The sequence below is a fragment of the Limanda limanda genome, chromosome 7 (assembly GCF_963576545.1).
Source record: "Limanda limanda chromosome 7, fLimLim1.1, whole genome shotgun sequence".
Taxonomy (NCBI): Eukaryota; Metazoa; Chordata; class Actinopteri; order Pleuronectiformes; family Pleuronectidae; genus Limanda; species Limanda limanda.
Genome location: NC_083642.1, coordinates 22,557,735 through 22,573,740, shown reverse-complemented (window position 1 = coordinate 22,573,740; position 16,006 = coordinate 22,557,735). Strand labels below are relative to the sequence as shown.

Below are 16,006 nucleotides of genomic sequence, written 5' to 3'. Positions count from 1 at the left end.
TCTCTGGCATTGCATTAGTGTTTTTTTACAAACTTTTTTCTCATCTTATTCTACAGAACAATGCCACGTGCACTATCTCATGTGTGGAAACATTTCACTCCATCCAATGTAGAAGGAAAGGCTGTGTACATTTGCAAATACTGTGCAAAGACCTACGTTAAGAAAGACACAAAGATGCAGAAGCATATAGTCAAGTGCCCAAAGTTTCCTCAGGACTCAAATCAGCCTATAACAAAACCAAATGTTTATATTTATGTCTGTATATGACAAGGTAAATACAGTTAGTATAAATTACCCACAACATTTCCAGTTGTTTCCCGTTAATTCCCATATATTCCCGTTTATTCCCGTATATTCCCGTTTATTCCCGTTAATTCCCGTATATTCCCGTTAATTCCCATGGAAAGTTTCCAACTTTGAATATTCCCGGAATTTTGCAACCCTAACTGAACCTCAACCCCTCTGATGACTGTGTGACTGATGTATGATAGAGAGACACTGTCAGAATGTGTCGGGAAATAAAACTGTGCTGTAAAGCGCTTTGAGTGGTCACCAACAATAGGCAAGATCAACAAAAACAGATAAATACAAACCATTTACCATTTAACTATCTTCACAGCAATAACTTTTCAGTAAAACTACATTTACTTACAGCTAAATAGACTATTTGAAAACTGAAAAGTACAGAAGCATTAGCACAGCACCAAGGAGCTGGGGGTGAGGTTCCTCTGGAAAGTGGAGCAGAGGGGTTTTGGAGGATGGGGGGGATTACAGTGATCCCCCCCCCCCCTCTGATCTCTCCCTCTGGCAGTGTGCAGACAGCCAGGCAGGTGGGGGGGGGACCACTGCTGCTCTCTGATCCACTGTTTTGTGCTGCAGTTTATTAATGCTTCATTAGGGACAGGGAGCTGTCAGCATCATGCTGGCTTTACCTTGCCACAGCACCAGCAGTGTGTGTGTGTGTGTGTGTGTGTGTGTCTGTGTTTGTGTGTGTGTGTGTGTGTGTGTGTGTGTGTGTGTGTGTGTGTGTGTGTGTTAATATAAGCCAGTGCACGTTTACAGGCAGCCGTGGAGTTGTGATAAGTCTGAAAGTGAGATTGTGACGCGCATGTGTGTGTGTGTGTGTGTGTGTGTTGCTACCTGTTGTGCTGCCAGTGATAAGGGAGGGAGCAAGGGATTGGAGCTAATCAAATGCAATGATGCGATGTCGGGGGGGAACTTGGCGACGTGTGTTCTAATCAAGCAACCCCCCCCCCCCCCCTCTATCACCAGCAGGAGAAAAGGGAAGAGAGACAGCGAAAGAGAGAGAGGGAGGGAGACAGAGCGAGAAGATGTGACAGAGAGAGGGGGAGAAACAGAAATGGGGGAACTCAGTTTAAATGTTGTTTAGGGACACAGCAAGAAGAAGAAGAAGAAGAAGAAGGAGAAGACATTCAGACATTTAAAAAACAGTTTGCTATTTTAAACTCATCCTTCAAAGGAACTTCTACAGTTGACCCATTTATCATTTCCATATCCTTAATTCAGTGCTAATCTAATCAAGCTAGATATTTAGAAGTGTTAAAATAGGCTCTTTCAAATGTTGTGTTGCTTTGTCAGAGGCGACTCCTCTGTCACCTTACGGGTTGTAATGTATTGGTTTATGTGTCCAGATTGTGTGTCTGTGTGCTATATAACACCTGCTGGTTGGTTTGAACGAGAAAAAAAAAGGGGTCGGCCATTCGAGGTAAGACTTAGAGGCTGGGGAAGGAGAGCGGTGTTATGGAGAAGTGTGTGGAAGCGAGATAAGAGAAAAGGGTGAGAATGGGAGAAAAGGAAAAGGCATCAGCGAGAAAATAAAAACAGTCGACAGATGAGATCAATATATAGAGATCTAGGAATTAAAAAGGGGAATGGATATGTGCTGCCAGGTATAAGTGATGAGGAGCAGGAGGTAGGGACTGAGGGAAGGCCAACAGATTAACACACACACACACACACACACACACACACACACACACACGCACTTTGAGGCCAATTGCTGGAAGATGATTTCTTGTGTTTGATGTAGTTCTTCAAAGAGCTCCACTGAACTACAGCTGTTTCTCTCTTTGACATGCTTTGCTGTTTTACCCTTGAGAATAGAAAAGGAACCAAGCTAAAGCCCTGGTCCCAGTCCAGTCGCCTGGCCACACTCACAGCAGAGCCAAGGACAGATTTGAATTCAAATGTCCGAGCCGTGGTCAATGCAGAACCGTGACTGGGAAAAAAAATGGTTTAAAAGGACAAAGGACGAGGACGTAAACTGCTGCACTTCATCTTGGCAGACAAAAGGACATCGTCCCACCCAAAATAGATGAATGTTGAAGAAAAATATAAATAACATCAGATAAAATACTAAAATGTTACAATTCGGTGAGGTCTCACGATTCCAAAATAGTCCAATTTGTTCGCAGGCTGTCATTTTTCAAGCGCCACATATCTCACGCTTGAAAGCCGCAGTAAAGCACAGGTGGGGATCTGAAATGACTACACAGGAGCCATTTATTCTGCTGAGTGACAGAAAAAAGCCAGAACGAGATTAAATCGTCTGGATGTGGCATTTATGACAAACACAGACAGAGATGTACAGGTCCCTCAAAGGGACAGCGTATGATTTCACACAAACCACTTCACTTAAACACAGCCTTTGTAAAGGTTGTCTGCTAAATCCACCGGTGTTTACCAGGTTGTTTAAGCAAACTGTTTGCTATCTGCACATCAGGCAAACAAGGAAAAACAATGGAGTCGTGTTCCAGATGGGTAGAAGGAGTGTAATATTCCACTTTGAGCTGATTGGGTAACAACCAACTACTTAAAGAAGCCAAAGATGGCTCTTTAGTCACTAAATGTGTCCTTATGTTCACCGGCTAGTTCCTAACTTTGTCTTGTGCTGAGCAGGTAGCGTACTGTCAGTTTATAAAGAAACAAAAGCAGCTGCTTCTGCTGTTGGAATTGGAGTTGATGAAAACGCTAAGAGGGAACAAAGAGAAGTTCCGAGCAGTAAAAACAAGCAGCTGAAATATCCTATATCCCCAGGAGCTGAGGGACCTGCAGCGTTAGTGATACTTCTCTGTGTGGTTTGCATCAGCATCCCCACCTTCACCATAATTAGTATTTAATCCTTTGTAAATATATAAATATACCTACTCATTCCACAAACGTCTTTCTGTCTATGTGGCATATCTCTTACACTGTTCATCGAACTGGCCTCACACTTTGCTTTTCTATTGTAAATTGCCAGAGAGGGACCAGAGCCAGGTTTGGTGCAATTTGGACATGCAGCATGTGAAATATCAATCAAAACCGAATAAACTGGGAACCAGCAGGCAGTGGGGGGGGGGGGGGGGGGTTGTGGCAGTGTGCCGTCAGTCTGTGGACCGAGTCGAACAAATACAGCAGTGGTCAGGAACTCAGTCCAACTGTGAATCAATGGTCTGTTTTATTTCACCACATCTGACACAGACATGCACGGGCTGACTGATGCTGATCGCCGTCATGGCAACAGCATTCCCAGAATCCGTATGAATGCACGTATGTATCTCCATGTGTTTTGTTTCATTATCTGTGGAAAAAAGAAAAATGGCTTGCACTGCACGTCCTTTGTGTTCATTAAACTGTTGCACGTGATGGAAGTGATGATGATTTAGTTTGCTGTATAATCAGTGCAGGGTTTGGAAGAGTTCCTGTGAAGCTGCAGTGACGGTGCCCCCCCCCCTGCTAATGCTGCACACTTGTTGTGCTTAGGTCAGACGAGAGTGTGTCCTCAGAGTCTTTCTGAAGGACCCTCGTGATGATTACACATCACGCGTCAAGCCATCCGCACGGCTCGAGTGTTACAACTCACTTCATTTCAGAGCTCAAAGAGATGAGAGATAAGAAGAAAAGACTGACGACCCTCACTGATGGACAGACTGTTTAACCTCACGGCCTGCCCTGTCACGTTGGCTGCCTGTGGGATAAGGTCAGTATTACCTATTGAGAAACTGTCAGTGCTTGGACCCAGAGCGGTGTCTCCTGGATTAAGGCTGAAGCTTGTTGAAAGCAACAAAAAGGGGCTTAAGTGCCCAAATGAATCAGGCAGCAGAGAAAATGTGATTACCTGCTTGCTTGTTTACCTCTTTAAGAATCTCACATAATCAATAGTGCATTTATATTGTCTTCAATAGTTGCATTCTGCACAGGCCAGGACACTTGATTCAAGTGATATGACACTCATTAGATCCAGTTAGCATTTCTGCAAACATTTATACCACAGCTCTGGTTCGGGGATAAAGGGATTTCACTACGCACACTTAGTTTAAAAGCTAAAAAACATCACATGTACAACGCACAATCATGCACACAACGTGACGTCAAACTGAGAAACTGGTTTTATTTAAATGAATGAACTTCCATCAGGGAGTGACGCTCAATCCTGGCCCCAGAAAGAGGTGCAGGGACTCGAGTGGGCTAAGTGGAACATATGCCACAAGCTTCCTTTCATTAGCTGCTGTTTTAGTGGGAGCCAGTGGTGGTGAGGAGCCACAATCAGCATTAATGTGCAGTGTAGCGTTGGTTAATCACACTTAGCCTTTGCCTCCAACACAGATTAATAAGTGATGGGCGTTAGGCACGAGATGTTATTCTCATCTGCTGAAAAGTCAGCTACAGTCGACGTTGGTCCATGTGTGAGATATGAAAGACCTGTTCAGACTCCTGACCACTTGTGGTAGGATCACTCAGGACGGCTGTAATACCAGGTCTGAGTAGGGTCACAGTGGGATAAACGCATCAAAGATGTCTGATAATTATATTTCTGATCATTCTAACTCATTATCGCTCTTCTCAACTGTCCCATGTGAATAATTAAATGTGAAACGGTTCTCTGTTATGAGAACAATTACATCTACAGCCATTTCAGGGAAATCTATACTGAAGATAAACATTTCTGTTGAAAGAAATAAAGTTTTCTTCCTGACTTTTTCCTAATGTAAATGTGAAACACATTTTTGTGTAACTAAGATGTTGGCAAAAAAGACGACACAAAATATTTTACCTCATTTTATGACTAAAATAAGACCACAAATGTTTGAATTGAATAAAGTATTTACTTATTTTTATTAACCCAGGACTCAATGATAAAATGCAGATGTTACACCTCGGTTTGAAATGCTCACTGCTCAGACGTCAGCTTGACTGTAAAAGGTCAGATGCCAAATTCTGAACAAGCAAACAAACTCATGACTTTTTCATTTCCTGTGATTATTTTTGTAATGAAGCAACATCTTTGGAAACCTCATCAACGGAAAAGACAACAAATGATCTCTTGTAAGCAGACTGAGAAAATACCACGGTGATAATTAGTACCAGAGATTGAGGCTCGATAAACAAAACAACAAAGATCCGATGGATTATAGTTTAAAACTCTTGCGAAAAAGGCCAAAGTGCTGTTTATGAACTTCTAATTATGTCTCTCTCTTTCAATTTACCCTGCTAGCACGAGCACGTTGCACACAAACACACACAGATAACAAACTCAAATCAAGCAAACCCCTTGCAATATAGGACCCTGCTTAACATGACAATAGTTTAATTGAAGGTATTTTGATGGACAGCATGAAGCTTCAGCAGGAGCAGAGTGTACTGCCATTTCTTCGGATGAAAAAAACTTGGTTTGATTCTGTTCCTTTTCTGGCAAGCATTATTACCACATGCACCGAGAGCGTGCATGTGTTTCTATTATTCTAATTGTGAATAACACTTTAAGATCCAGAAGTACGAAAACAAGCACACTGGCTGAGGAATGAGTGCACGTTGGCCTGACCTCACAGAGTTAGGACGAAGTTAATGTGATTACAGTGTAAACAAGAAACAAAGTAGAACTCTCGCTGGTGCCAGAGAAAATAAAGCTCACGGTCAGCATCACCCGTCAAGTGACTCTGATAAACACTATGAAACTGACCTATTCAGTCTGCTGAGAAATTGCTTTTTAACAGCATTTGGTTTGTGTTTATTTCACCATGAACCGAACGTCGTGTTGGACACACAGCAGAGATGACGTGTTCAAAATCGTCCAGGCTACACGACAACAACCAACAGGCAGGGACGGCTGAAGGCTCCTGGTGTGGAAAAACCTTTCAGCCTGAAGAGTTCTAACTAAAACTCTCACTTTCAGTTATCGGGATTTTCGATGTGTCAGTACGATCACTACTGTGCAGACTCTGGCACCTATATATATATATTCTGGATATTTTACCTTCATTTTTGCACAACGGGAGGAAATTAAAGTTTAAGAAGAATAATACTAGCACACTGGATTTATGTTACCTATTTGTAACTTGGGGGACGGCTCCAGCGGCAGGGGGGATTGTCCACTTAAACAGAACGTCCCATGCCGAAGAGACTGATAGAGAAAGTGCTGCACATAATGCACTGTATAAATGTGTGTGTGTGAATGGGTGAATTGTACAGTAAAGTGCTTTGAGTGGTCATAAATACAGATCATTTACCAATTATACTTGCATGTGTTTCCACATTTCAGTTTGTTAATTTATTGAATATAAACTGATCTCAAGGTTAACCGATGGCATTGGAAATATTAAAACTTAATTAAGTTTCCACTAATGCAAACCAAACATTTCCTGCTCCCGGAGCTTTTTATTAAAACTCTTCAGCTGCTGCACCACAGAGGAGCTTTTATTATGAAGCAGCCACAAGAAACGCTATTTATTTGCCACCAGTTGGCGCTGGTATTGATTCCCGGCCGTGACAGCCGGCCTGGTATTGTTTTCACCTTGTGAGTCCCTGACTCTTTTCACCGTGCCCTGCTGTGAGAATAAGCGATCGCGGGGTAAAAAAAACATTAACACGCCATTATTCTGTAATTGTCGCTCGTGGCCGCTGCTCAACGGAGGTTATATCGTCTCGATTTAGGTTTCTGCTCACAGAAATCACTCTACGTGCAGTCAAAGGGGGTTAAAGCATGAATTGTCAAGGGAAGAAGTGCTCGCTAAACCTATTTCTCTTGTGCTGTGTCCGAAATGAGACACTGACATAAACCGGCAGTGAGTAAACGCTTTGCACTACAGAGGAAACAGAGTGATTTACACACGTCTGTTTCCAACAAGCGAACAACCTCTCTACATATTCTCTCCTTTGGCGTTTGTCTGTGCGGCTCCTGAAAACAAAAGGCTGCAGGGTTCCTCTCCTCCCACTCAGTTAACATTCACAATCCAGCCCAGGTGTAAACAGAGTCTCCACAGACTGCTAACACAGGCACCAGCAAGACTCGGAGTCACAAGGACCTGGATCGATGAACCACTGCACTGTGTCGTTTGGGTTTCGAGACGAGACAATGCAAGTGGATTCTCAAAACATGCGCGGCTACATGTGGCTGAATATCTCCACGCAAGGTTCTACCTCCCCACAGCAGGGGCAGAAGTTGGAAACATCTGTTTGCACATTTTTAATCAGTGGTGGAGGAATTTACGGTCAGTCTTCCACCGAATATAAAGACTGTGTAATTTACCCTCTGCTACAAAGCAAACACAGAGTTATCTTGAGGAGTGAATGCAGTTGATATACTGTATTTTCCTTAAATGAACAGCATGGCAGGAGTATGTGCATATAAAAACGTTGAAAATTACAGATATTCTTTAGATATTTAAATATTTTAGAGCTGTTGAATGCTATCGTTGATACTTCTGATCACGTTGTGTTGTACATACTTTAAACAAACGGCCCATGTTTCCCGTTAATTATCTAGACATATTCTAATTTGTTAAACTGGAGTTTCATAATGAACAAAAACATTCTCGTCATTGTGTGTAAGCACTATGGTCCATAACGTTTTTACTGTCCACGCAGTCAGACCTCCTATTTTCAGCTGCAGTCGTTGATCTTGTCTTCCACTCTCAAGTCTGTGCACCTGTAGCTCAGACTGACCTTTGTGCGAGTGCACCCCCGCTATTGCCGTCAATTGAATTAATTCTGTAGGTAACACGGAAGGGATGAATTAATTAATGTGTCTGCATAATGTAACAACTCCGCACTCACACTATGTGTATATATGCAAGCGTCTGTTGGCTGGGGACCTGTCCAGAGTTCAGCGGGTGTGTGGGTGGATGGATGGATGGAAAAACAGAAGTATTCTTTAGAAATCTGGATCCTGACAGTTGCCACCATTCTTATTCCACAAAAGTACAATAACATATCCACTATTGTCTGCCATGCGGCTTGTTATCCTTGCATTTACAACATTGCTCTGCTTTTATTATTTTCACTTTCCAATTCTCCCAAACTGTACGCAGGGAAAATAACAAATAATGATGTATTATTCAAGAGAAACAAAATGCATAAATAGATTAAAAAGTCTCAAAACACACAACCTCTTGTGGTATTGAACAGGTATGCGTGTGGATGTGGTTGTGTGTTTTTGTGTGTCTAATTGTGAGTGTGTTGCCTGCAGGTTTTAGAAAAAGGTGAACGTTGGTGAGAGAAAGCGATGAAGAAGAAAGGATTTGAATCAGTGGTTGCAGATGAGAGGAACAGCAAGTAAAGATGGATCGAGCATTTCAGCAGAGCCAGTATCATCTCCCCCTGTGTGTTTGTGTGTGTGTGTGTGTGTGTGTGTGGTTGTGTGTGTGTGTACATGTGAAGGAAGATAACAAAAATGTATGTTTTTCAACTATCTGTTTGCAAAATGCCTGCAGTGTGTATATATTTCACTAAGTATACTTGTGTGTATATCCGTGTAGCATTGAGGAAGCATAAATACAGTATCATTACATACCCACACAAACACACACACATACTATCAGTCAGTCCGTCAGGTTCTGCATGTTATGGTTATGAATATCAAGCAAGAGTCAATACCCCGGGGAAATGAAAGCACGAAAAGCAAGTTATTTAGAATGACCTCTCGCCCTCTATGTGTGTTAGTGTCTGTGCGTGTGTGTGTGCCCATGCACATAAATGTGTAATCACCCTGGAGAAATTTGATTCCTCTGTGTTGGTGTGTGTGTGTGTGTGTGTGTGTGTGTGTGTGTGTGTGTGTGTGTGTAAGCATGTTGCGACTGATGAGAGGCGCCTCGAGAAACAGAAAGAAATCTGGTCTTAAAGTCTTGAAGAGGTAAGTGCAAGAGAATTACGGAATGAGATAAAGTGAAAGAGCGAAAGTTGCAAACCTTGGCTGGTCTAAAGCAAACGAATGAAGAAGAGGTGAAATAAAATGGATTTAAAAAGGAAACAGGAAAAGGGAGGTAAGAAATGGATGATAAAAAAGATTAAGGGAAATGGGAGAAACAAGAAGAAGAGGAGAGAGTGCAGGAAAAGAGGAAAGGGAAGATTAGAGAGAGGAAGGTAAAGGCAAAAGCAAGAGGAGGAATAAAAAGAGAAAAATGGAAGGAAAGTACAGAGTAAAAAGGGGAGATGCAGAGGAAGAGATGACTCCTTTGACTGTGCAGAACACTGTTATCTACTCTGGCAAAGCCAAAAGTCATCTCCGCCATCTACAGCTATTACCACCACTCCACTGTCACCGGGGGCAACCGGGCTTGTCACCGAGGTTACAAAAGGCAAGATCAAAGCACAAACAAAAATGGTAGCAGAGGGAAGAGAGGAAGGGAGAATGCGGAGGTGAAGGCACGGGCAGGTTGGCTTTCATCTCCTCCCTCGCTCCAGCTCGGTTCCAGAACGAGCCATTTGCTTGCAGGAGATTTCCTGAAACGTTCCTTCCCAGCCGGCTTTAGGCTCTGTGAGAGGATCAATCTGGGCTTTACTCGGCCCGGCCCAGAAACCTTAACAACCGGCCAGACCAGCACCGGACAAAAGACAGAATGTTACTACTGAGACCGCTTGAGCTTCACTGGGAGAAACAATTTAAATACATCGACCTTTCAACAAAAGTTAACGAACAAAAGAAAAACTAAAAACACAACAATTAAGAGGAAGTAGAAAATGTTACTTGGTGACAAACTTGTTGTCCTCCAAATAAATGTTTCCGCCTTCTTCTACTGCCTTCTTCCAATGCAGTACAGCAACAAAATATGAGTGTGTTATTAAGTTTATATGAGCAACTACAGTGCACTTTGCACATATAAAATATACAATGTAGAGATAAACAGTGTCATTAAAGGAGTTAAAGTCAGTGACTACAGTGTCTCTCTGAAAAATAACCGGGTTGATGTTTACTTCCACACCAGACACCACAGTTGTTGTTACCATAAGCTGGCATAAGGCAAAGATTAGGGTTTTTAGTAAAATCTTCAAAAACATGCCCCATGTTATGCATCACGGCAGCGCTGGCTTTTGAATATTTAACCGAGACCATATTCTTTCCGAACACTAACCAAATGTTTTGACGTTTCCAAAACCATAACCCTAAAACTCTATCATGATTTAGTTGCCAGGAGGGAAACGAATCCAGATACAGTGAGCAGTTAAGTTGTTAGAAGCTGTAATCTGGCTGGTGTTATAGTGGCTACAAAACCCACTTGCAAATGCAAATGAGCTGAACATGAGACAGGTTTAAACCGCTCACAGTAAAATATACAGCAGAATTATTGCAGCTGAAGAACATCACTTAATAGCTCTGGAAATGTCTGTATCTTACAGCCCTAATACCACAAGTTGCACCACGTACTTTATGTGTAAGATGGGGAGGTACTCGTCCCTGTGGTGTCGGGTCTGAGTGCCTGCAGTGTGTTGGAGCAGATAGAGCAGCAGGTGTGGAGTACTGATGCCTTTCTGCTTTCACTGGGAGGACACAACAGTGTGTCGGTGCTGGAGAGATAACACGCTCTCTAAAGCCCAGAGTGAGAGAGTGCAGAGAGGAAGTCAGCGGGCCGTGCTCATGGCCAACTCCGCGCGCACACACACACACACACACACACACACACACACACACACACACACACACACACACACACACACACACACACACACACACACACACACACACGCACACGAAATCAAACTCCATTGATCACTCACCAGAACCCCCCAGTCACTTCACCCACGCACACACTTTCTTTTTTTTTATGCAGTACTTGTTGCACTTCTTCAACAAGAAAAATAAAAAAAAGTGGGAGAAAGATTTTCAAAAAAAAGAAAAGAAAACTCCACGTTCCACTAGAGTGGCCACACAAGATGAGTTTTGCAACACTTCTGTGGCTCTCTCTCTCTCCGGGAAGGGGAGGGTATTTACCACTCTGTTCCAAGTTCAATATTAGACGAGCCAACACGGTGCATGCTCCCTGGCCAATTCTGGTTCGTGCATGCCCGTACACACACACACACACACTCTCATACACAGACACACAGAGCCAAATGTCTCTTGTCTCTCTGAACCAGAAAGTGCTTCTGCTGGCTGTTTCGCTCTCTCTCTCTCTCTCTCTCCTCCTTCTTTTCTGAAACGTACGCTTTTCCTCCTCGCCTAATGTTACCGGCCGCCCCTGCTGGGCCAATTTCAACGCAGCTTCTCCTTTTAATTTCGATGATATCTGAGGCCGTTATCTGCTCGCCGCCTGCCCACTTGACCGGACGACCGCCGGAAATCTAACCCCCGACAATCCCAAATCATCCATCTAGAACAAAAGAGAGATAATGAAGAAACCGGGGCCGGAGACGGTCCAAACCATTAAGGTTGCAGGTTATGTGAATATTAGAGAGGAGCTCTGGGGGCGACTAAGTGCCCACGCCTCAACAGCAGGTGGGTCGTTTTGTCCAGCCCTTGGAAACTTGGGCCATCAGCTCGGCACATAAATGTTGTAATAACCAGTTCAGTGTTATGAGTGAAGTGTTAAGTGAATGTGGGTTTTTTCTGTTGAGCCAAACTGAGATAAGCTGAACTGTACAGGCAGAAGAGTGGGAAAAGACAAGTATCTACAAGAGAGGGTCAACAGGGGAATGTGGTGACACTGCTGCAAATTTCTGACAAAGTCCAGGAGTCAAAGCCATAGGAACATGCGATATACTGTATGTCGGTATAACACAGGAAAAATGTGCGCACACCAGGAGGTTAGAAGCTGTAACTTGGACTGTTCTCTTCCAGGTAACGGGGGGGGTTATTGAACTTTATCTCAGCTAAGTCTCAACAAATCTCAACAATTCACTTCATGACTACATGTTGTAATTACCAACAGGAGCAAAGGCCAAAACTATGAAGTAATACAAAGGTTGTACAAAACCAGAAATTAACAATAACATGTGTACACATTCTTTTAAATGACCAAAGAACTAATGTGCTCTGTGGCAACAAGTGTCCAATACAGGATAATGTCAAATGTAATGTCAAATCAAACTGTAATTTGTGAGTTGTTACCCAGCAATATTGATTTTAGCCATTAAAGGCTCCTGGTAACATCAGACCAAGCAGCTGTAACAGTCAAATCTCTGAGTGTTTGACGTGAGCAAGGCTGTACCTTATTGTTGATCTTTCTAAGGCTACACTGTCTTTCTTTATGAAAGCGGCAACATGCAGAGGTGTCAGCATCCGCCAGATACCAGAGATCTGCAGTTTGATGTTCCTCTCCCATTGGAAAAAAACCGACCCCAGGGCCCAGACGTGTACTTAGTACTAACAAAACGCTCCATTTAACTCCAGTCCCTTTAAAAGGGGGATAATCTGTGAGGAGAAAACTCCTTTTGTGGTGGCACTCCTGAGTGCCAGATAAGACTCCTGAGTTGATTTGCATTGGACATGACGGCTTCTCAGAACGGAAGCCAATTCACTTACCCCAATAAAAACCCGCCATTCAAATCCAATGAGTCAAATGAGGCTTTGCACAAAAGCAGCAATCCCAGCGTCCACACTATTCTTTAAGTTAAAAGCTCTCTCATTCTCTCAGCTCCCTCTGGTCTTTCTCCATCTCCTCCTCTTCGTCCTTCCCGTCTTTGCCTCTCTTTTCCTCCAACCGGCCTGACAACTTCATAATGTGAGCCAGAGTGACCTGCCCAGACCCTCCGTGCCGCCTGAATTTATTGGAGGCTGAAAGAGAATAAGAACCTGTCACTCGGCTAACCTTGTAACACGCTCTCTCTCTCTCTGTCTCCCTGGAAGTCGGGCATGTAAACCATCCCGCTGGCCGAAATCAAAAATCTATCGTAAAATCAGGAATCCACATAATTGGATAATTTATTTTTTTGCTTTTACTCAAAAAGTCAGCTGATTAAAGGGATCTTAATCAAAGGTCAGACGGAAAAGCAGGCATTTGAACAATGCGTGGATCACATTATAAAGCATGGTCTGCATTACCCTTGACGGTTGTATTAATGTTGTTGAGTCATCTCATTTAACTACAGATCATGTGGGGTGTTTTAACACTATAACCTGTAATGTGAGAATAATAATAATATAACAGCAAAGTATCTAACTTTGACATGATCGTTTAATATCTACTTTCTTATCTATTTCTCCAACGAACTTTGTTTTCACATTTAAACATTCATTGCACTGATTGCAGTGGTGACATTAGGAACTAGTGTGATCTTTGTCAGGCCTAAAAATATTAAGAATTGAGGTAGGTGTGTGAACAAGGCTACTCCAGTGGTCGCCATGCACTGATTACAGTATGAATATTTGAATATAAATAAATAATAAAACATCCATAACACACCTGTCTGCGAGCTGTCAGGATCTGTGTTCTCTGTAAAGTAGTCTGAATCGATAACGACGTGAAAGATTCAGGAAGAGAAGAGATGAAAAGAAACAAGACTTTCGACTTTCTGTTGTAGATCTGATCTGACAAGAGAGAACCTCTCTGTTCTGGTGGTGTGTAAGTAGGATTCTATCAGCAATACTCTCATTAGTATCGTCATTATTGTGTTTCTGTTTTTTTTTAAATAGTGACAGCTTGCCGTTGCTTCCAGTGATAATTATGGTTCTTCTGATGACACTGATGACCCATCATTACAGCACTAGTACCGCTTCTCTCTCTGGATCTCTGTGTGCACCCTTTCACTCACTTGTATTCCGAAGTGCGTTTTCACTCTTGAAAGTCTGGTCAAGGGTTCATGTCTGTGTTATATTGTTCACATTGGATCAAGCGAGTTATGGTTTCATATTGACATTTTGGGAGCACTCTTTTTTTATTATTTTTATTTGACATGAGCCTCTGATGTCAGCATGTTGTCAATTCAGAGGTTGTAGTCTTTCCGTTTGAATGGACAAACTGTTTATTATCACTGTAATATCATTATGATATGACTACCCTCATCAGCAATGTCATTTCAACAAAAACTGCAATCTTGTGAGCTGCTTCCACTTGTTTTTCTTCTTTAGCTGTTTATTGCTGTCCTATCCTTACTGCAATCTGTCAAAAAATTGGAACTATCCAAAAATGTGTTTTTACACTGTGGATAAACCAAACCATGGTTCAGTTTGATCCGGATCGAGACCACCTCTTTTAGTCAGAACAAATGTTGGTCCATTAGTCCCTCTGTCCTCTCTCCATCCTTTCTATCTCTTCATTCCTTCTCTGCCAGTGGGGAACAGTCACCAGGCTTGTTATTAGTGCCGGGTTGAAGCTGGTACTGTAATCAGACCCCTGGAATTAGCCGACGGCCCAGACTGGCAGCCAGGCACAATGCTGACAATTCACTCTAGCTGTTATTGAGGTTGCTGCAATGTTGCAGCTTTGGCAGGAATCCGCTGCTCCTCTCAGAGCCCGGGATCTTGATGGGCTTTAACTGAAGAGAAACAATGAGAGGTACAGCAGGAGTGTAGTCACCCACCTGAGGCTGACGGATAAAACACACACTGAATGGCTTCCAAGGGGAGCACTGAGTGGTACACATTTTTTTTGTGAGAGTGCAGGTGGCTTTTAAGCACTGGGAACCCGGCCATATTGGAAAGACAATAGATTGGACATAATAGGGATGTGTTTTATTATTGGCAGATAAAGATAGGGAGGCAAAGCCTGCTGTATTAGGACATGGTGTAATAGAAATCCATTTACTTGACAATAACAAGCAATTTAGTGTCACTCAGGGGCTAGCAGCTTTGTGTGTGGCTGCTAATCTTCTGTCCAAAACATCAAAACATCCCAAGTCCTGTTGGTGTTTGCTGAAAACCCCCAAGTGATGGTGCACCATGCTTTAAGCAGGTGTTTACTTTACATCCCAGCCTTTAAATTCAACTCTCACAGCAGGTAATGGAGAGTGTCACTCTCCCAATCGGATTGCCTTTAGGAATTCTTCACATTCAGTGGTCTTTCAGGGGTTGATCTTTTATGACTCAAAAGCACCAAATTCATCTCTCAAAATGTATAAACCCCATATATACTAGTGGTAACACATCAAAAAACACGTGCTGACATAAAAAATCATGCCAGAAACCTTCCATCAGTGTATTTTTTCAGGAGACACAGAATGCTCAAATCTCCCCAATCTCTTATGTCTCCAAAGGGAACAAATGCACAACTTCTGTTCTTTATAACAATGAGCATGAGTATTTAAATGTCAAAATTTAAGCTGAGTCTATTTTCTTTTCGTTTTAAAAAGTAATTATGTCTCACAGTCCCACTCTAAAAACCCTTGAAATAAGATGAGTTCACTTCACTGGTGTTATGCATTGAAAGTGAATGAAATTATCTCAAAAGACAACGACTGACAATGAGATGGATTTTGCTGTTGAATGGACATTTTCTGCCTGTGTCTCCTAAAAGGGTTTTTTCTCAGGTTGGTAGGAGATGGTACTCACAGCACGGTCCCTTGCGCAGCACCTTGATGCGTCGCTGCGTGTTGCACTGGGCCTTCTCCAACTCGCACTCGTTGGAGTAGGTAGACGAGTCGGATCCGCAGACAGGCGCCACCAAGGATGGACATTCCGCCCTCTTGCAGACGCACTCGGCCTGGGCCTGGTCAGTTGGGTCCCGCTCACATACAGCACCGAAACCACACAGCTTTCCTCTACAGCCTGCAAGAAAGACAGAGAAAGAGGGGAATTTAAAAATGGGTATGTTCAACAATAGATCTCAATATTTGTTGTATACATTTCGAGTCGAGT

At 42.8% G+C, this 16,006-nt stretch overlaps 1 protein-coding gene across 2 annotated transcripts in view; it reads right to left on the bottom strand.

Annotated features, from left to right (window-relative positions):
* Positions 1 to 16,006, bottom strand: part of agrn (agrin) — a 167,409-nt gene that overhangs the window by 101,345 nt on the left and 50,058 nt on the right. For both annotated transcript variants that reach the window (XM_061074735.1, XM_061074736.1), the window contains exon 3: positions 15,701 to 15,916. In XM_061074735.1, the coding sequence (XP_060930718.1) occupies positions 15,701 to 15,916 (216 nt within the window). The remainder of the gene's footprint in view (positions 1 to 15,700; positions 15,917 to 16,006) is intronic.